The sequence below is a fragment of the Odontesthes bonariensis genome, chromosome 19, assembly GCF_027942865.1.
Source record: "Odontesthes bonariensis isolate fOdoBon6 chromosome 19, fOdoBon6.hap1, whole genome shotgun sequence".
Lineage (NCBI taxonomy): Eukaryota > Metazoa > Chordata > Actinopteri > Atheriniformes > Atherinopsidae > Odontesthes > Odontesthes bonariensis.
This window is the reverse complement of record NC_134524.1, coordinates 21,330,298-21,356,753: the sequence shown is the minus strand read 5'-3', so window position 1 is coordinate 21,356,753 and position 26,456 is coordinate 21,330,298. Positions and strand designations below refer to the sequence as shown.

Genomic DNA, 26,456 nt, shown 5'->3' with positions numbered 1-26,456 from the left:
GTGTTGGTAATGCGAGTCGACCAGAAAAAAAACAACAAATAGTGACAACTGACTTGTTACTTATTAATTTATCCTTTGAACGGGTCACTTTCGCCATCATTGCTACTATTCACCAATGAAGAGAAGCTAAAACTGCAGAAATCTCAGCCCAATAATAAACAATCAATAAATGGATAAATGGATGGTCCAGTGTGTGGGTGGAAAATATCACCTTCAGCAGCTGACGTGAGGAAATGAAAACTGACGGCTTGGTGAACTCAGGAAGGAGTGAATAACGAGGTGGAAGCACAGGAAGCTGAGGACCAACTCAAGGCCATTTTGGTGGTGGAAGTCTACATTTTCAGACAGGGACTGAAAAGGTTTGTTATGGTGTTTAGGCACATTTATTTCATTGTTAAAAGAAAGTACACATCCCATACATCATATTATAGCAACAAGATGAGTTATTTTCTCGTGTTTTCTTTAGATTTAAAGCGTGTGGAGCATGGATAAGAAGGCACTAGTTGTAGGAAGGTGTTGGTCCGTTTCTCCAGCACCCTTCCCTGCGGTTTTTCCAGGGACAACTTGCCCTTTTTAAATGGCGGATACAGAAGTTGTGGTCATTTGTGTGTGGTCACCCAAATAGTTTCCACTGTCTCTGTTTAAAACCTGTTTGATCGCCTCTCATGGGGCACCTTAACCCTGAGGAACAGAAGGATAAGGCCGAGTCAGCTAAGAAGAGGAATTGAGATTTGGAATAAATAAAATCTCTCAGAATCAGATGCCTTTTGTGTCTTGTATGAATATGAACAATGTACGTCCTTCTGTTACTGGGCTTATTCACATCTTATTCCGAAACAAGGCCCTGCTTTTTTTTTCTTCCTTGTTATCCGTTTCTTCAGTTTGGTGACGCCACATTCATGACGGACAGATGTTCTGCTGCTGGGGCGGCTGAGTGCGCCTCAACATCATGTTATTCTCAGAGACCCAACAGTAACTGCTTAGATGTTGTCCATCAACTGAACTGTCAGATTAAAAAATGTCTCCGGAGAAGGCCAGCTGTCCTTGTGGATCTGAGCGTATGACGGATTCACGAATGATGAGTTTGGTCGATTTCAAGAGGAGCTGCTGAGGTTTCATATGAATCAGTTCCCGTTAGTTTTTGTAAATTTGCTCTGCAGACCTGCCTGTGCTCATAGTAAGTCTACAAATGTTCAGGCTCAGGCTGTTGGAGCTGTCAGCTGTCACAGCTCGTGACTGAAACATTTTCATGCTTCACTCTCAAAGTAAAGAGCGAAACTCTCTCAGACCAGATAGTTCAGGATGCCAGAAAGAAGCTTGGTGTATCAGAGTTTTTGGGTTCGAATCCTCACAAGTTGCAGATATTTTAGGAAAGGAAAGGCAGAGTCGTTATGACTGAGAGCCCTCCTGGAATTTTGTCAAAGCCACCAAGAATGAAAGAAAGAGTGAAATGCTCTAAGAAAGAAGTCTACTTGCTTGCTTCAACAGCTCAGGCTGTTAGCAGGAGGCATGAAGATTCCAACCCCAGGCAGCGTCCCATCATCCTGAGCTTCTCTTTCTGAGAACTTTTGTTGAACTTTAAAAGTCCTTTGATCACAGTTTCCACGTTCTGGGAGGTTCAAAGTTTTCACCCAACGGCCTGAGCTGTCCACCTACTCACTGAAAGGTTGAAACCTAAAGTTTCTCTTTTCATTTTGGCTTCAAAAATCCCAGCCTACTCTGAGCTGAACTACCTTTTCTAAAAGCCATCAGCATCCACAGGAGTTGAACCCCCTCCCTCTGCTTCTATTCTTCTGTTGGGATGCTGAACTGCAGAGCTTATTTCTCTGCAGAGCTTTGATCCCTCATCTTGACAAACTAAAAGCTGCTCAGTAACAGTTTGAGACATTAAATCAGAGAATGAAACTTTCCAACTTAAAGCTTTTCACTCTTAACTTTGGCCTCTAAAACCCAGAGACATTTAAACAGCACTCAAACATATGATCTCTGAGTCCCAAAGCAGTTTATTGACCCTCTGAGCTATGACTCTGTTTGTTTGTGTTGCTTCTTTGGCACTTTTTACCTGAGTATAAATCACCTCAGAAGAAAGTACAATTAAGAGCATGATGGATGTATCCTACATGTAGCAGGAGGAATATTATATTCCTTTCTGACTTTAGCGAACTGGTCCCTCGAATTGCACGACACTTCAGGTCTGGTTTGCTGCTCCTGCAGCCCTGTTCTTCTTGTAAACCGAAGTCCATTTGCCTTTTGCAGCTGGTTTCGGTGTAGGCCCTCGCTTGGCTACCGGTGGATTACCGCTGGTACATCCCTCATTCTTGATGGTATTGTGCCGAGTGTGCGTTTCTAGGCCTTAAGTTCACTGGTTGACCTAGCTCAAGCTCTTTCTTTCCCTGGAGCCAGCAAGCACTTGCCTGATCGGCATGTATGGTCTGCCTCTCATGGCGTGCACTTCCTTACCGTCATACATGCCAGCTAACAACTTCTTTTCATGCGTTATAGGATCAGTAAGGCTGGATTGAGGCCTTCTGGTGCAGCCTTTCACAACTAACCCTGCTGCCACTGTGGCCTACACCTGTGAAGCTGAGCTAATGCCTCAGCTGGAACTCATCTGCTGTTTTGCCTATTTGGGTTGTTTTGCTTATTTTTTTTTTTTAAACATGTGAATGGGATTTTAAATCACGGAGTAACTGTTGGTTATAAGATCTTGGTTTATATTGATGTTGTGGAAAACCCTCTGACCTGTCACTCCCCCTTTTTTTTTTTTTTTTTTTTTTTTAAATTCTGCCTTCTTTAGGTGCTGATGGCCTAATGCGGTGGTGGCTCACCTCTGATAGTGGGGGCATCTCCTTTTTGTGTGCTGTGTTTAGCCCTGTACTTGTGGACGTGGGCCTTCCTCATTTTGTGTGACTGATGCCCCTACTCCCGCATTGCTAGCCCCACCGCTGGCGGGCCTATCCTCACCAAGGACTGCATTTTTAATTGCTCGTACTTTTATATTACTTTTTGTTATTGTGCATTAATAAATATTTGTATTGGGAAATGGATTCTTGTCTCCTTATGTGTGTGCTTATGGTTGAGCTTATATTCTTTTCCCCCTCTTCTTTGACTGCTTTTAACTGTTTTAATTTTTATTCTATTTTTTTTTCTCTTTAAATTGCTTGTTTTTATGCTGTTCTTTTAAATGCCTTGTCTTTATGTAAATCACATTGAGTTGCCTGTGGTATGAAATGCGCTATATAAATAAAGACGCCTTGCCTTTGCTTGGGTGAGTGAACCTGGGTGCCTCAAAGGATATTCACATAGAACATTTCCCTGGGTGCAATTCCCAGGGTGCCGTTGTTGGACTGCTTCTTAATTCTAGTATATCTCATGGCAAAATCGGCCAACCTAGATCTCCTTGCCTGACCGTAATCAATTACATTCCTGCAGCTTGAACCTTAAAACAAAAGCAAGCTCGATGTATCATTGACTGGTTCCAATTTTGGAGATGCGGATCATGAGCAGCAAGTCTCTCATGTGGTTGCTGTTGCAGGTGGTATTAGTGTGGTTCACAAGTGTCAAGATGTTCAACTGTTTGCGTCTCGGTCCAGCAGATCCACCCCAAACATTCAACATTTCAATGTGAACTGTTGATGGAAATATTTAGCTCCTGAAAATGGTTGTGGGTGTATTCCAAGAGTCAAGTGTTTTATAAAAATTAAAAACAAAAACCTGTTAATGCTGCTTTGTTTACAATAGTTTTGTCGTAAATCTTAAACGCTCTCATGAAGGGTCCTATATTTGGAACACTTTGTGTGACTGAGTGGGCTGGAGGAGGTCCGAGGTTACTTTTGCAAACTTTTTCTTTTGGTTGCTTCTCCTGTGTAATTTTGCAAAGCCTGAGTGCAAACACAGCTCTATAACTTGGACCATTGTAAATGGGATTTTTTTTTAAGCCTGTGACGGAACACATCTATTGACAAACCCATTGAACGGAGTATAAAAACATTTTCATTTCTACATTATTAATTATCTACTGTTTCTGAGGTTTGAGTTTCTCCATTTGTCCCTGAATGCCCCACCTGTATAGGAACCCTATATGAGCCTATATGAGCAGCCATTGTTGTTGAATGACCTCCGTAACCGGAAGAGAAACATGCCACCCACCACACCCACAATCCTAGCTTGTTCGTGATTGTCCCTCTTGCGTTGTGGCGTGGAATTAACATAGCGCAGACAGCGCTTCAAAAGTGGGCATAAATCAAAAATAACTGCGTCATGTCTGCGACAAGCTCACTGCGACACACTGCTGCGAGAGTATACACGGCCCTTCAATGTTAGCTGCTAAAGCTTTAGACAGAGGGATAGAGCAGCCTTGTGAACAAGGAGCATTACGACACAAAGTTCATCAATGGCGTTAATAACCAGCGAGCAGCCGTCACCATTCTGCTCTCCATGTTTCAACAACTTCGGTTCGACTCATAACTCGCAGTGAGTCCGTTCCTAACCGAGGGAGCAGTCGCTGACCAGCTGCCCGTGGCCCCAACTGCAGATGAGGGAAATGTTAAGTAAGTGACCATCAAAAATCAGTTTGGTGTGTGAGCTGAACCCTAAGGCTATCCTCTGTTATGTGCTCCAAGAGTTATTGAGTACCACAGATCTCTAAAGAGGCAGACCCCAGAGGAAGAGAGGGGTGGTGCGGAGTCGGATGGGTCAACTCAACGATTTATGACTTCGGGCACAGTGTGGCTCCTTTTGTTCCTCCTGTAGTCAGAGGTTGGATATTCATTTTTGCAGTATCGCCAGTCACTTTCAGTTCGGTGTATACAAGTCAGCGCACGATATTAACTGTATGCTCGAGGTTATTGAGTACTGTAGATCTCAAAAGAGGCGGACCCCAGAGGAAGAGAGGGGTGGTGCGGAGTCGAGTGGGTCAACTCAACGCTTAATGACTTCGGGCATAGTGTGGCTCCTTTTGTTCCTCCTGTAGTCAGAGGTTGGATATTCATTTTTGCAGTATCGCCAGTCACTTTCAGTTCGGTGTATACAAGTCAGCGCACGATATTAACTGTATGCTCGAGGTTATTGAGTACTGTAGATCTCAAAAGAGGCGGACCCTTCGGAAGAAAAGGGGGAAGAGAGGAGCGAGGGGGTCCCCGTACACCTGAAAAACTGGTGAACTGGTAAATAGACGAGTTAACTAATGGTTAAAAAAAACAAAAATAAATCAAAGAAATAAGCTGATGGAGACCGTCTGGTACTTTGTCCAAAGCATATCAGAAAAATGTCACTAAGGCCGCCGGAAACTGTCAACTGTTGTCTGATAATAAGAAATCCACTGTAGAATAAGTGGGATTTGAAGTGCCTTGAGATTACATTTGTTGTAATTTGGTGCTATATAAATAAAACTGAATTGGGACATTTGACATTTCAAGACCACGAATATCACCGACTGATATTGTATAGGATGCTCCATTGATTCCAAATGGTCACGAGTGTCAAGAAAACTAACAACAACAACAACAACGAAGAAAAAGACAGACGAATGCTTAGGAATGGAAAATGACTTTATTTCTTCCAAGAAAAAAAAAAAAAAGAAGACCCTAGATAAACAAATATACTGCTGTAAAATAAGAGCCTGAAGTCTTTGTCAACTGTAACATTTGTTTGCCTTTTCATGCTTGATACAATCCATATACTTCTGCTTTAAATAAATAGAAAAAATGTACAAATAGATGGGATGGGGGGGGGACAGAAGAGAAAGAGGCAGATTAACAGGTGTTCTCTGCTCTGAAAACATTTGGCATCACTGAGAATTCATGGCTGATCCTGGTGTACAGGGAGGTCTGCAGCCCCCTCCAAATCTGCGCTGTCTGTTTAGCCCGCCCCCCACTGGCTAGTAATCATACCTATATACTGCTGTAATGGTGCTAATATCTTCCATAAATCAGAAAAAAAAAACCAAGAAGAGTAAATGACAATAATGCTGTTGCAGATTACGCGGGTATGTCTTTAAGCTGTGTGTGTGTGTGTGTGTGTGTGTGTGTGTGTGTGTGTGTGTGTGTGTTTCTTTATATACAGAATAGTGAGGCAGCAATCCGAGGGTTCTTACCAAAAAACACAAATGTAGAAAAAACAGAACGTGTACAAGAGATCTTCAATTCAACAAACCAACTCACGGACACGATCGGCCACTGAGGACGTGCGAGATCTTTGGGCGGAGGAGAAACTAAAAAGTTTGGCGCTTTCTTTTTGCTACAGGTGGCTCTTTAGCGACCACACACACACACACACACACACACACACACACACACACACACACACACACACACAAACACTTTCCTTCAGTTTCAGGCCCTAACGAGTGATGAGCCCGCGGACCTGGAATGGCGAACGACCGCTTGGAGTCTGTCCCTTCGCCTTGTCGAGGTCGCCCGACTGACCGCTTAAAACGAGGACAACAAGAGGAGGGAGATCGCCATCGCATCATGCTTTTTTGGGCCACAGGCAACGACACAACCATGCACTCTCACCGACACTGCCAAGAGAAGGAGTCCCACGAGAATCGGGCCGCAGCAGACATTCGAACGTGGCGTCGAGGTTTATCCGCCTAGTCTTCCTTCAAATTCAGGCTACAAGATGGAGAGAGGCGGTACCAGCTTTAAGAGTAGGGGGCCAACACTGGAAACAGTGGCTGTTGTGGGGAAATTCCCAGCAGTATAGAGACGTTTAAGGGAGGGAGGCGTTGAAAAGGAGCCAAACCCCCACCACAGAGAAACAAAACTGTGATAATTACTGGCAGTTACATCGACTGCTTAGCAGACAAAGACACGAGCCAGAAAAGCGTTCACACAGCGGGCTTCTCTCCGTCCCCCCCTACGTTTGATCACCAGAACCGAAGAAAACCTGGATTCCATGCAGAAGAAAGTTTCACAAAGCAGAGCGGGAAAAAAAAAAAAGGCGAGCGTCAGAACGTGTGGCTTTAGCTCCAAAGAGGAGCTGCATTCCAACATCAGGAATCTGCTGTTAGACCTGAAGTGAACAGTTATTTCAAGACTCGGGGCGACGGTGACCTGGTTCTGAACTCGACACCACAAAAGAGGCCGTAGTGCCAATCTACAAGAGGAGATTAGAGACGGTCAGACAGCCAGAGCACTGATTAGATCTCATCTGGAGCCGAGGCGGAAGCACCCATTAGGAGAATGGCTTCCTCAATGTCCAAGACGGGGGATCAAAGGTACCCTGGAGAGCAGAAGGGCTTTTTCAAGAGCGAGCAGCTTCTTGTTTGGGTGGGCACGTTCCTTTTTTAAAATGTTGTCCACTCAAAGTGCGGCTCGCTCAGTTCAACGCCGGGACGCGAGCTTCATCTCAGTGGAAACAAAAAAAAAAAAAAAAAACAGGAAGTGCCTTCCTGAGGAGCACGGTGTCAGCGGCATGTTGCTGAGGTCTGCGGTTAATGATGACCTAAACCCTCAAAAGTACAATTACAGAAGTTTGGGGATCACTGGACTCACTCGCCACTTTTAAAAATATTCACAGCGGATGACATTTTGCAGAAGCCCTGAGCCCTGAACCCCCCCCCCCAGCTGCAGATCCAACCTCCTCAGGTTTTTCCTTGCAAACTCCTCCAGGCATTCCCGCCTCAGTTTTGATTTATTTTTCTCCTGATGTGTGATGAGTCCACATGAAGGAGAACTCCTAGCTGTTACAACCACGGAGGGATTACTCATCGAGTTGCAGCCACTTTTACAGAAGGTGGTTCGATCAAGCGTCCTCACCGAAATGACCCAGGAAGTTTCAGGGCTAGAAGTAAAGCCTCGAAGCGACGCCTCCTTGTCCTTTCACCTCAGAACACTCGGAACGCAAACAGTTCTTCTTTTAATGAGCCATTAACTCATCTCCTCATCTTCACATTTGTGCTTTTTATCGTAACCGAGTCGATTTTTCGAGCCTGTATGATGACACGTAGGGGACACAGCATTTCTAAGCAGATTTTTGAGGCTGCGATTATGATCAATGAGGCAAAAGTGTAAGCGGGACCCACCTCCTGCAAAAATAGCTGTAACTTCAAGAATATTTCATTGGAATTTCTCAACAAATATTCAGCGTAAAAACTGTTAAAGAAAAAAAAAAAAATGAAAAAAAATAATTGAAAAAAAGGATAGAAAAAATAAAATAAAGGGAGGTGGGAAGCTTTTCAAAACTCGGTTCATTTGACCAACCGGCAACCGGCTAAAGCTCATTTCCCCCCCAAACACGCTCAGACTACACTTGCTCCAAGATTTCTCAAAAAGCCTGGATATCGACACAGGATGCTTCGCCGTAAAGGTCCAATCAGACAGTTGTGGGGGCTGCCGACGTCAGAAGGTGGGGCAGAGGTGGATGAAGGGATGGGTGTCATCAAGGCCCTCACCGGCGCAACATCAACAGCGAGTGGAAAGAACACACTCAGAAGCTTTAGGGCGGCCTCTGAAAGGTTTCATCTACAGCTAAAGGACGGAGACACAGATGGAGCTATCAGAGAGGACGAGCCGGGGACGCCTACAGTGGGAGGTCTTCCTCACATGAAGGGAGGCTAAACTAGCACACGACTGGGACGAGAAGCTTCTAAGAGCAGCATCTACCGACAGCGACGGGTGGGACCATCTAGACAGAAACTGGGAGTTAAACCCTTTTTTTTTTTTTTCCTTTTAAATATCTATCTACGCATATTAAGAAGAGACCGAAACAGGACAAATAAGCGCTCTAGAGATAAGCCGCCAAGACGAGAGAGACTAAAGTGAGGTTTCACGGCAAAGTGGACGATGAGTTTGACACCTGACGATTACTGATGGCAAGATGCAAGATGCTGAGACCAGGGACTGGGGACAGGACTACAAAAATGCTTCAAGTTCAACGTCAGAGTGGCAGGAAAACCACTTTCAGTTAGTCCACCAAGTGGCCAGTGGATAAGTCAGACTTTCCATTCTCAAAAAAAACACAAAAAAACTCCCAACTGTCCGCACAAACTTCAAATCTCTCTCTCTCTCAGCTTTCTCACACGACTGCAGAATATCCACTTCAGTGCAACGTTTTTGCATGTGCATTTTCGCCAAGAAGCTTTGATTTTAGAAAAAGAAAAAAGAAAAAACTAATCCAAAGACTTATTTTTTTTTGTCCAACTCGCGGGCACAAGCTCGGAAGTGGCCCTCAACGGGAACAACGCTCGTGGAAAAATGCGCGAGCACACTCAGAGTGCGTTGCGCACAATTTCTGGACGGAGTTTTTTTTGCTGAAGAGCGGCCGTCGCCTCTTCCGCGAGTCAAAAGTTGGACCCCAAGGCGAGGTGGAGCCGCAGAGTTCGGAGCGATTTGGCTCTTTGAGTCAAATAACAGCCTCTCACTTTGATTCAGTGCAATTTCAAGAGAATTCAACTCGACCCGGTGACACTAAACTCCCTCGCTCCGCTCTCGTCGATCCTGTGACGTGGATCTATACCCTAAAAAGGCCACAGCCCAATAAAAGCTCTTATTTCAAAATTCTGAATCTGGTTGTTGAGCCGGTGAGGAGAGAGAAAAAGGAAAAGAAAAAGAAAAAAAAGAAAAAGAAATTCCACAAACGTTGCCGTCAGGCAAATTATGGGCCAATAATCCCAACGAGCACATTCTTAACGAGACAAAAACACACATTTTCTTCCATTCTTCCCGGCTCGTTTTTACACAACAAACAATCAAAACCGACGTGGTCGTCTCTGTGTTCGCACCGTTGAACTCTGACGCACTAATTGTGGCTCAGCAGAGGAGCGCGTCTTACAGCCATGACATTTTGGGTGGGGGGAGGATTAATTGAATCCAAATATAAGAAGCTTATAAGCAGTGTTTATTTTTATTCAGCGTCCTCAGATGGAGAATAAGCTGCGACAGAGAAAGGGGAATATGTAGCAGACAATACAGCTTTTCAATGCAGTGCATAAACTTTCTGTCATGTTGGCCACCAGGCTGACAAACTTGCCGAGTCGGATCTTAAAGGGCTCCTTTAACCATCTCGCCAACATGTGCGTGTACACCCCCTTTAAGACCAGGTGCAAATGTTAGCGTCCCCCTCCATTTGGCACTGGATGCAGCATGAGAGGGTTAAAATGATCACATGGGTAAAGAGCTTCATAAGAACACCGGTTAAGGCGCTTTTGAGGCTTTTCCCCTTCTTACGAGTATCTTAAATCATTATCCGTTTAGTCCGGCTCTTAACGGAGACACGCTCAAACACAGCACCCTGTCTTAGAGAGATGCACACCCACATGCTGTATCCAGTCGTAACAGGTTTGGAACTCCTCATAACGGTTGAATCAATGATGTACATCTCCCCACAAATAAGGTGCCAGTGGAAGGGAACGACTCAGAAGAGGGCAAAATGGAGAGTAAAGGGACTGCATGTGTGTTCTGTTGGTCACAGAGGGGGAAATCGAATTGGTTTTAAGAGAAAATGCTTAATTTATTTATCAGCTTTTTGCTAAACAAGAAGGTTTATTTGCCCCAACTGACAAGATAACGTGGGACCCGGGACCACAGACTAGCACTATTGGCATGTTACAACACGCTGGCTGTTCGAACCAAATAAAATTATAAAAAAGGAATTAATCATGAATCTAGTCTGCCGTCTTCCCTGATCCGTGTGTCTGTGTTGGGGGGGGGGGACGGGGGGACGGACGGACTCTGCGCTGTGAGGAGCAGGCGCTTCGGTTCAAAACCGATGGCGGCCGCTGACAAAATGCTCCGACAGACCGCTGCGCGGGCCGCGGTAAAGTTCGGGACAGGCTGGCGAAGTTAACAGACTGAAAAATACAAAGTTAGTCGAACAGAGTGGAAAATGACAGGAAACACAGTTGGGGAAATTTGCCTCCGAATCTTTGGGCAAACGTGAACACAAACAGAAGACGGAGGTGGGGATGGAGAGGTCGGCTGTGGAGTTTATTGTCTGAAACAACCGCTCTGTGCGCGCACACACACACACACACACACACACAAACAAGCCGACACTTGTCCTCGCCTAAGTGCTCCAAGTTGCTGTTGCAGGCATACGGTAACCCGGAGAGGACAAAATAGCACCAGTATGAAATAAAGCTAATTCTGCAGCAGACTTTCTCAGCAGTCGGGTGCTGTAAATCCAGCCCGACTGCGAGCCAGAGGTAGGATTTCCTCAATCCCCTCTTTCTCTATCTTTCCCTCTCATCCTTGTTCCCTCTCCTGAAACATCACTCCATCTAAAATACGACAATAAACGGTTAGAAGCTACACTGACACACAAACGCGCGCACAGGAGTTGTTTCAGACAATGAGCAGCCGTGACATCTCCCCTCCCCCCCAACGTTCCTCCATCCTGTGCTCCGTTCTCCTCCTCCTTCCTCGGTTTTGCTGTTGATCGGTTATCTTGTCGTCTGTCTGTCTGTCTGTCTGTCTCTTGAGTTGATTCACTTGATCAAATCATTCCTCCGTCCATCTGATCGTCCTCTTGTGTGTTTTTCCCCTCTGCTGTTTTGTCGCTTTTGGCACTCTGCTTACCCCCCCGACTGGATTACATAAACTGCATCTGAACAAAGAGTGAAACAGACGAGAGAAACTGTTTTGATCGCTGAAAACCACTTTGACATAAAAGATGAAAAGAAAGCACCAGGGGCAGAATAAAATAAGGGGGGCTGAGAGACAATTGACAGGATGGGGAAAAAAAAACTGAAAAACAATCTACACAGAGCACCTGTCCTTCCATCAAGCTCTACTCTTTTTCTTTTGATCTACTCAATCATTTCACCTCCTCAGGCCTCAGACTTTAGCACTGCTCCATCAACCGCCAGATGAGGCCGAGATGTGCCTTTTGTGTACTGAAACCTGTTAAAATTCATCTGGAATTGTTGCCTATTTGTTGCACTTTGACAATCTGTTGCAAACACGCTGCAACTCACACGTTAAGAGGCCTGTGCACGAGCTCCTGAGACACGTGGGGAGCGCCTGCGCCTGTATGAAGCGAAGGGGAGGCAGCTGCAGTGCTTGAAATAAAAGCGATAATGATGTACCGTTCGAGTTGTATGCAAACAACCATTTAATCAATGCATCTAATCCAGCCCCAACAAGAGGAAAATGAGCTCTTCGGGGAGCAAGACGAGCAGCAGCAGTAAAATAAACACGCAACAATGTAGAGAACACAAGTAAACTGAGGTGTAGAACAGACTCCATCTCAGTGCCCTTAGATGTGGTGACAGAAAGAAGGTGCGGTGGATTCATTCTTACTACTTAGGAACATTGTGAGTTTCAGTTTGTTGAAATTAAGAGGGAAAAAAAGCAGCATTTTCATCGAGATTTGTTATTTACGACGTGATTATGAGTGGTCAGAGGACTGAGCCCTGGGGGGCGCCAACTGGTTGAACTAAAAAGGCCAGTCGGTAACTTGTAAACCATCTGATAGCGTATGTAGTACGGTTCTCATGGCATATTTGAGTATTTGCGTTAATACTGCATGATCCACTGTGAATCAGCCTCAGACAGATCAATAAAAAGGGGTTGCAGAGAGTCGATTCCTGTATAAAGATTCAATAAAATCTTATGTTACGTTTGAAAGGCCGCCACAACTGCACGAACATAAATAAACTAAATACTGACTCCAAATTCAGGCAATAACAGCATAACATTTATTCTACAAGGGTACAGAGTCTGGTTTTGTACGAATCAATGAGAGGGATGTGGCATAAATCTTTAAAAAAAAAAAAAAAAACATGAAAAATCCCCCCCTGACTGTGTCTAAATTACCTGGGCTCCGGGCATGGGTGCGAAAGGATTAGTGGGTCTGAGAACAGGCTGGTTGTACATTATTGGCTGTGGAGCCATCACTTGTACCCCGCCCATCTGACCCATCTGGGGAGGGACCTGGAGAGAGGCAACACACACAGAGTTACAAAAACAACAAAACAGTAAAACAAAAATTAAAGAAAATATTAGCGAGCAGATTCATTTTTTGCTTTTACTTATGATGGACAGAGACACCAAGAGTGAAAAGAAACCAGAAGGGGCATCAAAGCCATACGTAAAGAAAAGGTTAATGGACAAAGTAAGTTAGAAGACAAAGGAACCTTCATGTGCAGTGCAACCATTTTCTGAGCACACTCACCATTCCATACACAGGCACTTGCGGTGTGGTCATGGGGAAAGCCATCGGAGCAGGAGCCTGAAAGAGAAACAGATGACTCAGAACAAAAAGGAGACCAGGTTAAACTGCTTACAGACCATTGTTTTTTCTTTCTTTAAATACAATTTTCAAACGGTGTCAAGCACATATGGAGGGGGGGCTGCCAAAAAGAAAAACACTCGGTTTGAGCATTTCTAGCAAAACAAGCGCGTCTTAGAATGTGGACTTTTGAGCGCATGGCATGTAGCAAAGGCACGAGTCACTTTCCCCACTGTGAGCAATTATTAGCACCAGTAGAAATTGAGTGGTGCGACAGCAGTATTAGATTCTGCCCCGCATCCTTCACAAATCAACTCCACTGCAACCTGAGTGGGATTCAAATTCACCTTGATGGGCACTTTGCAGCGATTGTTTTGCAACCCGCACGCATCTGCGCCGTGCCCGCTGATTTCTGCTCAACAAATTGGTAATTTAAGGTAGTGGGTGCATCAGTGGATGTCCTGGAGGGATTTCAGTGTACAGGACGAGGCAGGTTGATGCAGTGCAGCATGCCTCCTGCACCACACCTGCAGCTCTTTAACAATTTGTAGAGATCTGTAGCAAACGCAGCAAAGGCAGCGGCTCTGACAGCTTCTCTTAAACATGACAAGCAAGGCTCGGGAATTCTCACCGAGCGTTGGGACCATTTTCCTGCCCCGTCCTGTACAACTGCTTCGTATTTGCTTTGGTCAGAAGATGTGACTGATCTCCTGCAGGTCATTCTGGTCACCCCGGAAATTCCCCTCTTTTCAAGAACCCATTAAAAACAACTTGCAGAAACACACTGCTGCCTTCACAGGCCTAATCCATCACTGTAAATGAGACAACTGCGACGCTTTAACAAGACCTCGGAGAGCCTCGGTCACTCCTACTTTGAGAATACTTCCCCTTCCTGCTGTAGTGGAATATCTTCAGCCGCATCTGGTTACAAAAAGGGGCAGAAAAGGCAACAGTGCGACGTTTCTATCGAACACAGCGCTCGGCTTCTCTGTGAAGTCACTCGTTACCCGAGCAGTGGAGCAGAAAGTGAAGGATTAGATTAATCAAGGCAACAGCGATGGTGGGCTTAAGCTTTAATGGGCAGAAATAAAACCACCAGCATTATCCTTTAATTGCTGCTAATCTATCAACCCTTTAATCAATGTTTGAAACACAGCGCGTGTTAAACTGGTCGAGCTCCATACAAATGTTTAATTCATTATCCAATAGCTTTGCCAAATTAATTGTTTTTACTCCCTTAAAAAACAAACAAAAAACCCATTTCTATCCCCGTGCATCTGTGCAGCAGGTCCGACACGAGAGAGCACTGCTTCAGATACCCACGGCCACAAAAGGGTTTCTCATTTGGAGAAACGGTAGATTGTACTGCTTATGTAAAGCGAGAGCAGGTGACTGTATGGATCCGACATTCTTTCAGAAGAAAAAGCACGAAGGGGAAAAGTGAAATCAAGAACCATCGACCCAGAGGAAACCTGCGAATGAAGAGCAAAGGCCTCCGGAGGGATGCTAAAGTCGCTTGTTTTTCACCTCATCGTGGAATTTAGTCAGCTGACATAGATGCAGTATTTCAGTAGCGAGTGGGCCGACGATAACTGAAAGGGTCGCCATGTCCAACTTGATACTCGGTGTCAGTAATTTCCACACAAATCAGGTTCGACGGGGGCGCTGCCATTATCGGGCCTGTCCTTGGACGCTCTACAGCAGTGATACTCACTATTCTTTTTACAACAGCCACATTGGCAGAGCAAAATCAAGGGAAGAGCCACTTTTGCAACAACATACTAAGTCCCCTTTTGCAAATATGCATTTCTACATATAAAATATCCCACAAAAAAACAAACAACACAGCAAATACATTTTCAATTAAGACCATATTTGCCTTAATACTGGGATGAGCAGAAGCTGGCATGCATGTCCTTGACTTTCTTCATGTTGTATTTGTAGTTTGTTGTTGTAATCATAGTGAGAGATTCAAGATGAGCATGGTTTTTATGCTGGTTTTTGCCCTTTTTTGATTAAAAACCGATCCATTGTGCCTGCATCTCGCGCTGGCTAAAGGAGCTAGCGTGCTCTGCGGTCAAGTGTGACGGTGGTTTAAGCGGGCTGCGTTGCCAGGTTTAACAGAGGCTCAGTCTGACGGATTTCCTGCGGGAGCTTTGTTCCACTGAGCCCAGCGCTGATATGCTTGACGTGTGACTACCAATAAACACTTTATTTAACTTGAGATTCCTCCGGCTTGTTCTTGAGCTTCCAATGAAAGAATCAAGCTGACAATCTGTTTTAGGAAACTCCATTAAGCCTTAATTAATACTTAATACTACAAAAATGCAAACTTAATAAAAATACTTAATACTGTGCAGTATTCGCTGTATGTTATTTGAAAATAATTATTGTTATTGTTACCATATTGTTATAAGCTACTATGCGAGTGCGAGCCACCAATTAAAGCTTGAGGAGCCGCATGTGGCTCGCGAGCCGCGCAATGAGTATCTGTGCTCTACAGGGTTCAGGTGGTGGACTTGGCCCCGCTCAGTGAGCCTTGGCCTGGCCCAGAAGTCCCCGAGAACTCTGGAACACCAGCCCCAATCAAACATACAATCTTCCCACATAATGATGCTGCCGTCGCAATCTTTGAATGCAGCGATCATATCAATGAAACGATGGAAACTAAGGCCAGTTTAATCAGATCAGGCGATTTAACTATGTTCTCGGGGTCGTTTAACGCTCTGGATATTATCTGTGGTAATCATGTGCTTGTTTGGACACCTGCTTTAGCGCGCTTCAAATGCTGCAGATAAGTTCTTGTATCCCTCCTCAGACCCATGCTTCGACAGTCCTGTGTCGCCGGATCTCTGCCGGCTTAATTACACCCCATAAATTCGATGAAACGCAGGCGGACGAGGTGCAGAAGCACCGCTGATGGAAAGAGATTCAGCCGAGCTCAGCTGCGGGCGTCATCTCAGCGGGTCGGAGCAATTATGCAAATGGAATATTTTAGTCTCCAACCATTTGTTTTTGCCGTCTGGAGACTTATTAGGGGGGGGGGGAAAGTTCAATTAAGATTCGATAAAATAGACCTTTCGTCGTCCCACAAGGGCCAAATTCCCCGAGCGTTATCGCAGCCGAAATGAACGGAATGGATTGATGATCGCCGTCTGACACAATAACACGTGCCAAAGCATCTCAGCTTCAAACATACTTGAAAAGGCTGGATAAACAGAAGCTCTGAGAGCAGGTCGAGTGAAGCTGTGAACTCGCCTCAGGAGGACGATCAGTATCTGCTTTTAGTTTCGGCCTCTGGAAAAAACGAGCCGTTGCTCATAAACATTGATAAAACTCTCTCTCTCCCACACAGAAAAGGAGCCCAGTTCAGCTGAAAGACTTGTATTTGTCACATCTATTTATTGCCCGCTCGGTTATACCCCAGCGGTTTAGTGGTTTTAGTACTTGAAGCCGTACTCAGATTTTTGTGCCCGTCCTGTGCAAAATAACAACTTTTTATTCATTTATCTACTATTTTCTTTTACCGTGACAGCATATTGGAGAGGGGAAAAAAAAAACAGAAGGTGAGACACCTGTTATGCACCAATAAAGAGGATTCTTTTCAGCCTTTGCGTCCATCTGCCAACCTAATCCCATTTCTCCTCCCTGCATTCAGAGCTAAATCTACCGGCTTCTTTTTTCTCCAGACTCTTTCTACCTTTACATGCTCCTGCAAAGCTACGTGTGGGTTAAATAAGTGAGATGTTTTCCTGGCCTGATGCTTTCAATGGCAGCCAAAGCCCTGCCCTCCTGCCAAGAGTCACAGATGTGGGAGTATCACTCAGCATCTGAGATGCACGGCAGCCGACTTAATCGCTGCTCTGCTACCTGTAATGCGTCCATGTTCCTGCATGTGGAGGGCACAATTAGGCAGGCACACCACATAATTATGCCTTCCACTTGCTATTAGGTGTTATGGAGGTTATGTTTTGGTAATTTATACTAAAAGCAGCCTGAGATTCTACTTTTTTCCCCGTTTCTGTGATTGGCTTTTGGCTTTTTCTCGCCTGTCAGCTTTGTTCTTGATGCATTCTTTGCGTTTGCTCGTCTCTCGCGGTGAGAGAGAGACGAGCAAACACGAGCGTCGCAGGTGGAAACGTGCACCACGTAGGGATTTGTTGGCTTGTGCCATGAAGGAGATTAAAATGAAAAAAAAACCAAATTGAGTTTATTTTCCAGAGGAAAACAGCCGCCGCACTTACAATCGCGCTGGTTTTAATCTCCACGGGTAATTTCTGCTCTCGCTTGTTTGCCAGACAAAGTAAAAGCTGAATAATGCAGCTCCCTCCTTAATGCGTCTCGGGACAGCCTTGAAAATGAGACCTAAACGTCATTTTGATAAAGGCTCTGCAATTTCCTGAACAGCGATCATAATTGTGTAAACGTTACTCGCGCAGGAGAGATCGCTGCTCCGGGGGAGTATTTTGAGCAGGGAGGTATGCGACAGCCTCAAAATAAGCAGCGTGGCCCAAGTTTGTTGGAATAAAGAGCAACAGTGTGGATATTTAAAGGGTTTCTAATAAGTTCTGGGCACAATTGGGCTTCATGGCACTGAAAACTAAGATATAACAGGCCTTGGAGTCCATCTGTAGCATCCCTCTGTTAAGATAACATAAGGTGGAGCGGTGAGGAGGGAAAAGCAGAACTTTCTTCTAACCTCCTGGTGCCCTTGAGGTTGCTTAGCGCTTATACAACAAGCGATGGGAAAGTTATTTGTGGAAACTGAGCAAAAAGGAAAAAAAAAAAGAAGTCTTTTTCAACAAGTGTCTCCTGGGAGCAGGAGAAGAAGAGGAAGTGACAGAGGAAAAGATGGAGAGGAAGATAAGCAGAGCGGGGAGCCCAGAGCAGACATTTCTGTGCATCTCGTTAAGACTTGTCTTACTAAACAGAGATAAGTACTTACATAACTAGTATAGAACATTCCATTCTGCATCAGGACGCAACAGGAAAAAAAGACAAAAGACAGAGAGAAACAGAGAGGAGGGAGGAAGATCAAAGAAGTGAACAAGCAGAGGTTAAAGTCACAATCCATGAAATGGAGCAGAGGATGAGGAAAGCGGGAGGCAAAAAAAACCAAAAAAAACAGAAGAGAGATGAGGAGAAGGTAAAGAGTGGGAAAGAAAGAGGTGTGGGGGGGGAAAGGATGAGAGCCAAAGTGGAAACATGACGAGTGAAAAGATCAAGTGGAAGGGGAAGGTGGCGAAGAAACACGAAGAGAAGTTCACAGAAGACACAGAAAAGTGGAATGAAAGGGCCGAACGGCGACATAAGCAAAAAGGAGAAGGGGTCACAACACCGACGTGCAGACGTCAAAGGCAAGAGCGGAGGAAACAGGACGAGCAGATGACAACGCAAAACAAGAGCCGCCCGCAAAGCAGAGCAGAGCGCGGACGAAGAAGGGCAGGAAGACGAGTAGATGACAGTGCAAAAACAGCAGGAAGGAGAGATTTGAGGGAACGCCAGCGGGGCGAAGAGGACAGTGACGGAGGGAGGAAAGAGAGAATCAACAGGAGGAGAAAACGAGAGAAACAGAGGAAGTGGAGGGTTAGTGACAGTTTGGCCTCGTCAGCCGAAATTGCAGTGCACAGATCAGGAGGACAATCAGGAGCTGCAGAGATCAGCAGGCTCACACACACAAAAACTGCATGCACACACGGCTCTGTGCTGCACCGAGGCAGCACAGCCACATACAACAACGTCTGCACGCAACAAACAACACGCACACACACACACGAGGTCAGTGCTTTTAATGGCAACCATTTCTGATGTGTTCCGTGTGTTGGCGAGGTGTCTGCAAGTTTCAGTCAGCTGAAGGGAACACAGCTACTCACTTTAGGAAAGACCAAAGTAAATATTTGAACTCATTCAGCCTCTGAGGAAAAAAAAAGAAAAAAAAAAGTACTTCTTAAAAGACTTCCTCTCTTTCAAAGGGTGAAATTCCAAGATGATGCACATTCTCAGCTTCATGTAGATGGATTGTGTTACCGTCGGACAGGGGCCCGTCGCGCTGTTAGCAGCTAACCAGCTGCTGGCTGTGAGCCCAGAAAAAGCTCCTCTCATAACTGCATACAAAGCAGCAAAAAAAAAAAAAAAAAAAAAAAGTTTTTTTCTTTGTTTAAGACGCTGAACAAATGGCTGATTAGTGACCTTTAGAACTGCCGGTAAGTGGGCAAGTTTTTCTTTTTTCTTCCAACCTCCGGACAGAACCAGAGAAAGCTCATTTCTTCCCCTTTTCCAGTCACAGCGGTTAGCTAAAATAACCAAATGTGAGCAGACGAGGCATACTTACCAGACTACATGAGAGTGGTATTAGTCATCTCACTTATTTCTCGTTATGAAAGCAATAAGCACATTTCCCCCAAAATGCCGAACCCCCTGCTGTTATCCGAGAAGCCAGAAAAATATCCAACTCCTTTAAGACTGAATTTCATTCCGACCTCAGCCTAAGAAAAACCTCTCGGAGGGATTTTTTCAGGGTTTACAGAAGGCTCAATGAGTTTTCTTCGAGTGTCGCTCAGTTTTGGGCATCATTTCCTAACTTTTCGGAGTGTTTTCAGCCTCGCTGCCCAATCAGCTCCTGACTTTCGCAGGGCAGGAAATTTTGTTCCTTATGCCGACAGAAAACATTGAGCTGTGAAGCGTCGCCATGCGCAGCTTCAAGCGCCTGCAACTTGCACCGAGTCTCCTCCCCCTGCCACAAAGCAGCGGGCCCTCCACTCGAAAGCTCATTTTGGAGGTTCACAGCGAAATTGCGAGTGCAAGCCTGCAAGTGGGAGGAACGGGAACTCCGGAGAGCTTCTGAAGCGCAGGAGAGGAAGTAAAGGAGGCTCAGCGAGCGCACATTTAAATCGGATGCGGTTTGCGGTCTTTTAGTGCGAACAAACGTGAAAACAAAGTCGTTCCAGCTAACAGAAATGATGCCCAAAAAGGACGAAAACAAGAATTTCTCCAATCCTTTAAAGACTTGCAGACACCTTGACGGATCCTTTCATGTACGCATGTGTGTATCTGCATGTCAAGAGCGTGCTTAATGGCGCTTACCACATGTGGCACAGGCATGGGCTGCGGGGCCATGGGCGCTGCGCTCCACTGCGTGGTCGACATGGTCTTGTTTTGCCAGTTCTGGCCGCCGGTAAGCTTCTTCTCGCCAGGCTGGTTCCACTGCATCTCTGGCCTGTGACACAGCAGATCGCTGTCAGGGGTTGAGCCTGGTCAACCTCTATCGAAATCATCACACATCAAACATAATTCTTTTTTTTCCTCTCTACCACCTTAATGTGAAGCAAACATGCTGCCTCAAAAACCAAGACGGCAAAAGCAAAAACGCTTACGCTCAAGGCTTCAAAATGGTGGACGAACCACCGGTGTCCATCTTTTGCACAGTCTGACAAGCACTCTGTTTGCTTGTTGCACTCATTTGTAAAAAATTGTGGTTTTTCATCTTTAAAACGTGTATTTTTGTTGTTTTTTTGCCAGTTATCCAAAGCTGAAACACTACTCAAAGCTGCATATGAAGCCCGTGTTAAGACTTGGAAATGTGTCATGGAAACTCACTTCTTGGCTGCGGTCCCAAACTGGAGATCTGATGAGGGGAAGAAAAAGAGAAACTTTTTGTGAGGGAGGGAGTAAACTGAAAGGCTAATGTCACCCTGCTCTGTTCTGTCGTCCATCTTTTAGAAGCGTTTCATTATAAATCCTCACTATGGGAGGTGTAACATTCTGCAAGCTGAAGATTAAACTGACTCGCTGTTAAAAAAGAAAAATAAGATGCAGAAAACAAATTAACCTAAAAGTTGCATGAAAATCACCTACTACGAGAGTCATCTTTGTCTCAATATTGTCACGCACCTCACAGGAGTCATGCGCTCCATAAATAAGCGTGATTCTAAAACTGTGTGTCTGCGTACATGCGAGGCCTGCCGTGTGTGAACTTATATAACTGTTCCAGCAGTTCCAGCGCTCGCACTGCTTTTTGCCCTTTGTCATTCCACGTGCATTAACACTCACTGCCCACGAGGTTGGCCAGAGAGGAGTCGAGGTCGTTGGCTAGCAGCTTTGCTCCGGGATGGATGGCCATCTGAAGAGGTGGAGGAGGCGCGCCGTGTGGGGGAACTGTCGGCTTCAACAAGTCTCCCAGAGCATCGAAACCTGGAGGAGAAAGCAACTCGCACATGTGAGTGACTTTTGATAGCGGGGGGGTGCTGTGGTACGGCGTCGTTCGGAGACACGAGCACATGGAAGCTTTTTATACGGCGCACAAACAGATGCGAAGACGGAGAGGAAAGCGAGAGAGGAAAACATTTGGGATTTCTTTTTTTTTGGTCAGTTTTGCTAAAGACTTCTGCTGAATTTACAAATCATCGACAGTAACCGGGCCCAAACAAAAAACAAACAAACAAACAAAAAAAGGGTCAAGTCAAGCTTGGAGTAGTTGAATCAGGAGCTGCAGTTAGTGGGAGGCGGAAGCAGCGACCGGCTGTTCAAACACGCTGCGGGGCCGGACTGATGCTGAATATCAAGTTAAGAATTTGTAATACTGGGGGGAGGGGGGGGGGACAAAAAACAACAACAACAAAAGCAACTCTGCACATTACACAGAAAATAAAATAGAGACGAGATGTTTCCTGATTGAGTAAAGGCCCTAAAATACATTTAAGACTCCAATGTGGCTCGGCTGCTGCCAAGCAGAATCTCAGCAGCAGGACCAACAGTGAGAGATGGAGCACATGTTTAATGTGCTTAATGGCCAATCAGAACGCATTCAGCCCACGTTAGACGGGCCCAACGGAGCCGTTTCTTCCATTTTTACCATCATCAGTGGCATCAACTAGATTCAGATCCGCTTTAGATTCCCATCTCGATCACCAATTCTACCTGAAACCTAACGTGTATGCAGTTTCTATCGGGTTAGTGTGACTAAATACCAACGATTTGTCGCAGCGACATGTGGGTTTCCTGCGAATACCGAGTCAGAACCGATTGACTGACATCTCCAAGCAGCCGTTCCAGCTTCTCAGAAAGATTGAGGATGTTTCAGGAAAGATTCTGACTGCTAAAAAAAGTTAAAAGGCGTCTTCTGCTAACAGGGAAAAGTTTCTTCGAATGAACCTAATGAGAGCTCACGAAAGTTTAAACCCCAATTTTCCAGATTTCTTCAAATACATCTCTTCATCCTCTGATTTTTGTTTTGTTAATGAAGCAGATCTGAGAACATTTGGTTGTTCCGCTTCCTTCGACTCAAACCTCAGTCTGACTGCTCAACTTTCTGTTAATTAATTTCATCCTGACCCGTTTTTGGCTTTCACCTACAGCAGCATATATTCCTGTTCAAAGCAAATTTACTCACTCAACCCCTCCCCCTGCCGCCTTTTCTTTTCTTTTTTTCCTCTTACTGTCATGCATCAGCCTATAATCCCTGACTCAGTAGCCTGTAGCAGTTCTTCCAGATGATTGATTTATCTGTTCTTAGCCGTCATGCCCCCCCCCCCCCCATCCGACGGTGATTAGTTCAGCACATGCAAGCGCCTTTCTGTCAGTGTGAAATCTGTTTGTCCACGACCGGTAGGTGCAAATGACAGTAATTTCCCACGTTGGTGTGCGTGTGTGTGTGTGTATACAGTAAGAGCCAGCAGTAACAACTCCCCACGTCAGCACTCATTCAGCTAATGGGTTGTTAAAACCCTGTAGAAACCTGGACGTGTGACTTCGTGTGCGTGTGTGTGTGCTGGCTGAGGAAAACGTGAGGAAAATAAAAGCCGAAACGGAGAGCAAATAAAAGGAGGCTGGAAGAGCATATTTTAGAAAACCCCGAAAGCCTCGTGGCGAGCCGTTTCTATGTTTTCATGTGATTTTATGCCCGAGTGGAACTCCAACCAGTGCTAAGGGTGTTAAGAAAACAACTCCTGCGGAGGCCAACGAAGCAGGAAAGAAACAAAACTGCACAGCTATAAATGTACAACATCTATTCACAACAAAGGGAGGGGAGGGAGAGAAAAAAAAAAAAAAAAAAAAAAAACACAGAGGCATCTGATGGTGGAAAAAGAGGGAGGAATAATATTTAGTTAGGAAGCATGTCTGACAGAGGTGCTGACACAAGAGATTCAGAAAAGACTTTTCCTGCTAGCTGAGCAGATGAGAGAGGAAGAGGGAGAGAACGGAAAAGATACGGAGAGAAAAGAGCACACGGAAAAGCTAGTGTAGCCCATAGTCTTTTCAGATCTCTCGACTCCAATTTATCTCCCGTTGTTGTTTGCTGTGATTAAACACCATCGATGTGGGCGACCCCCCCCCCCCCCTTCTTTTTCTTTTGTTGTTCCTTAAACCTAAAGCTCAGAGAGTTAGACTGAACCAGAGCAGCACTAGGAAAAGAGATTGAGGGGAAAAAGAGACAACAACTGTGAAACGAGCTCTCTCAGTAGATCATACGCACTGCAGGGAGGCGAGAAGGGCGGGAGGAGGAAGGGGGGGGCAAGGATGGAGGAGGAAGAGAAGGATGTGATGAAGCGAGCACTAAGAGCTGTATTGAACCCCGGAGGATAATGATATCAGTGTTAGCTTAGGTGCTTCAGTAATGGTTTAGACAGTCGATATAATTTAAGATCAAAGGGAAGGAAGGACGGAAATCCCCGTCAGTGCTCTGCAGAGCAAAACACTAACAGATCCGAGCTGAAATGTCAGAAGGCCGCGTTACCAAAAAAAACTCTTTACAGAAACGAGTACCCACCGCCCCCGACTTCACTGCACGCGAGCGGAACCCATTTTATCAGGATATCGCAGCCACTGCGTGAGACGTGACAATCACCTGGAACATGAGGGAGGGCCGGGCTGGGACAAAGGAATCATGGGAGATTTCCTCACTGATGGAGTAGAACACATGCTGAGGCCTTACTAAACGGCCGGTGTAAATGCTGATCGTCTCACTGTGAAAACTACTCATCCTCAATGTAACCATTAACATCACCAGGCTCCACCCAACGGAAGTCTGCCGCTTTCCTTTCTCAGAGGGCACTTATGCAGCCAACGATAACCTAACTACCACTCGGGGAAAAACAAGAAAAACTCTCAGGTGGTTCGAGGGTAGCTTAATCTTTTCGTGCATCTTTTGACGCCAACAAATAGAGATCCATCATGAAATCACGCCGACAGGCTGTGGCCGAAGCTTACAGGTCCCATTTCAAGTCTGCTCCATCACCAATAAACCTAAAGTGGGGGGCTAATTACCGTTAGATTGATACATATATATTCGGAATCAAACGTTTGGTGGGTTCTGGGTACAAAAAGAAAAGGAAAAAAAAAAAAAAGAACACGGTAGGAAACCATGATAAGAGGACTTAAGATAAGAAATGATTAGCCAAAAGGTGCTCACCGCTCGCCTAAAGGAAAGAGGGGTCGCTTCAGAAGACCTTTAAACCTTTAAAAACCCAAAACACTTGGAACCCCGAAGCGCATTCTGATGTCTTTGTTCCTCCGTAAAGTCGGAGAGTAACTGTTTAAGGTTAGCATCTGCATGGACTTGCTGGCGTCTCTCCTTGTCATGCCAACAGAGGGGAATTCGGCGAATAATCCGACATCAGGCCTGGGGGGAAACTGGCACTACGATCCAAAAAACCCATAAAGCATAAACGTTACGGTCAGAGTCGGAAGATGTGTTCCAAAAAGATCGCTTTCAGTGCCCAAAACTGCACTTAAATGTGGGCGATGGGCGCAAACGCAGAGAAATATCTGTATTCTCAGAATAAGTACGGTCATTCCGACTTGACTGACAACAGTAAGAGCATGATATGCATTTAATCTCTGTGCTGCCTTCACACAAACATGATGAAATTCAAACAGGAGTTGTGTAAGACATATTTGGTCTCCTCTACTTGGATTACAATAACGAATTGGCTCAGGTGTAATAGTACTCTGATCGATTCTGAGGCCTTAACTGAGCTTTGGTTTCCCATAAAAGTGTTGCCAGCGGACAATACATTAAGAATAACTAAACAGACAGCACAGAAGAGATGATTATCCGGATAAGACTTGGAAACCAGGCGGAATATTTTTCACGAGGGAAGTGAAATCTGCTAAACTGAAACGGAAAACTCTGATGAGGAAAGATGAAAGATGCAGCAAACACGTTACCTTGAGATTTAATTTTTTCGCAAAAATCTGAAATTGAATAAATGGCAGCGGCAGCCTCACGGGAGGGACAGAGACAAAAGAAAAGCCTTTTAATTGTGGCCGTGAAGAGCGAGAGAAAAAGAGCAGGAGGATGAGAGCAGATGGGAAGGAGTTGCCTGGGTGATTCTTGCCTCGTGAAGTGTGATGAGGAGATGATGAAGAAGCAAAGAAAGAGAAAGATGAGATGAAGGGAGGGGAGGAGGAGGGGGCAGAAATGGTGTGAACAACAACAAAACAAAAAAAAAAAGACCAGCAGAAGCAGACATATGGGATGGAGGGAAACCGGGGAGGATGCTGCAAACAGACGCAGACGCACATGCAGAGGAATACACAGATTCCACATGAAAGGAAACAGAGACAGAGTAGCTCCACACACACATGGACATTTGTGAGATGCTGCCAGTTGCCCAGATGGTGTATTGGTGGTTAGCGCTATATTAATAGAAAAGAAGTTAGTCGTTCCAAAGCCAGAACCAGAGTCCACATTCAAGCCCAACTCCAGTCAGAGCAGAGCCGAGGGCACGGACGGGGTTACACGAGGCCAACGCAAGCCGGAACACAGCGGCTCCTCGACTCCATCGCCATCCGGCCTCTTGGACTGCAAGAAACAAATCTGTCTAATGCCAACAGGTGTGTCAAACACCACCCGAGCGCCGGCTTTGCCGCTTCTCGCCAAAGATCGCCACAGACATCTGACCCAACCTAAAACACATTCTCTGCACTTGGCCCTCCCTCTGGGATGAATTTAGGTGATCTCAGCAGGATGTCTGTGTCCTCTGGAAAAGGTCGATAAGAAGGAGAAAGTTTGCAGGAGCAAAGAGGAGGCGCCAAGGAAAACGAGGCCAACCGAGCCACTAAATTAAAGCCGTCGGGAGGCCATGGAAGTGTTTTTCGAAGGCCACAATCGTCAATAGTCAAGTGTGCGGGAAACAATTAGAAGCCACAAAAAAAAAAAAAATAAATAAATAAAATAAAATCTGTGGATTAGAAGATCTGGAACCAGGTTTAAAGGGGATTCGGAAAAAAACAGGTGAATGTGAAAGTTTAGTGAAATCCAATCTCTGGTGTTTGGCCTTAAG

The 26,456-nt window shown here is 45.3% G+C and overlaps 1 protein-coding gene across 6 annotated transcripts in view; it reads right to left on the bottom strand.

Moving 5' to 3' along the window:
• Positions 1-6,002: 6,002 nt before the first annotated feature.
• The window catches only part of LOC142368805 (phosphatidylinositol-binding clathrin assembly protein), a 74,859-nt gene continuing 54,405 nt past the window's right edge, over positions 6,003-26,456 (bottom strand). For 5 of the 6 annotated variants that reach the window (XM_075450996.1, XM_075450994.1, XM_075450995.1 and 2 more), the window contains 6 exons: positions 21,223-21,363; positions 20,770-20,797; positions 20,257-20,407; positions 13,117-13,173; positions 12,759-12,875; positions 6,003-11,547 (listed from right to left, as the gene is read on the bottom strand). In XM_075450996.1, the coding sequence (XP_075307111.1) occupies positions 11,533-11,547; positions 12,759-12,875; positions 13,117-13,173; positions 20,257-20,407; positions 20,770-20,797; positions 21,223-21,363 (509 nt within the window). In that variant the 3' untranslated portion in view covers positions 6,003-11,532. The remainder of the gene's footprint in view (positions 11,548-12,758; positions 12,876-13,116; positions 13,174-20,256; positions 20,408-20,769; positions 20,798-21,222; positions 21,364-26,456) is intronic. The other variant, XM_075450993.1, reaches the window with a different exon arrangement.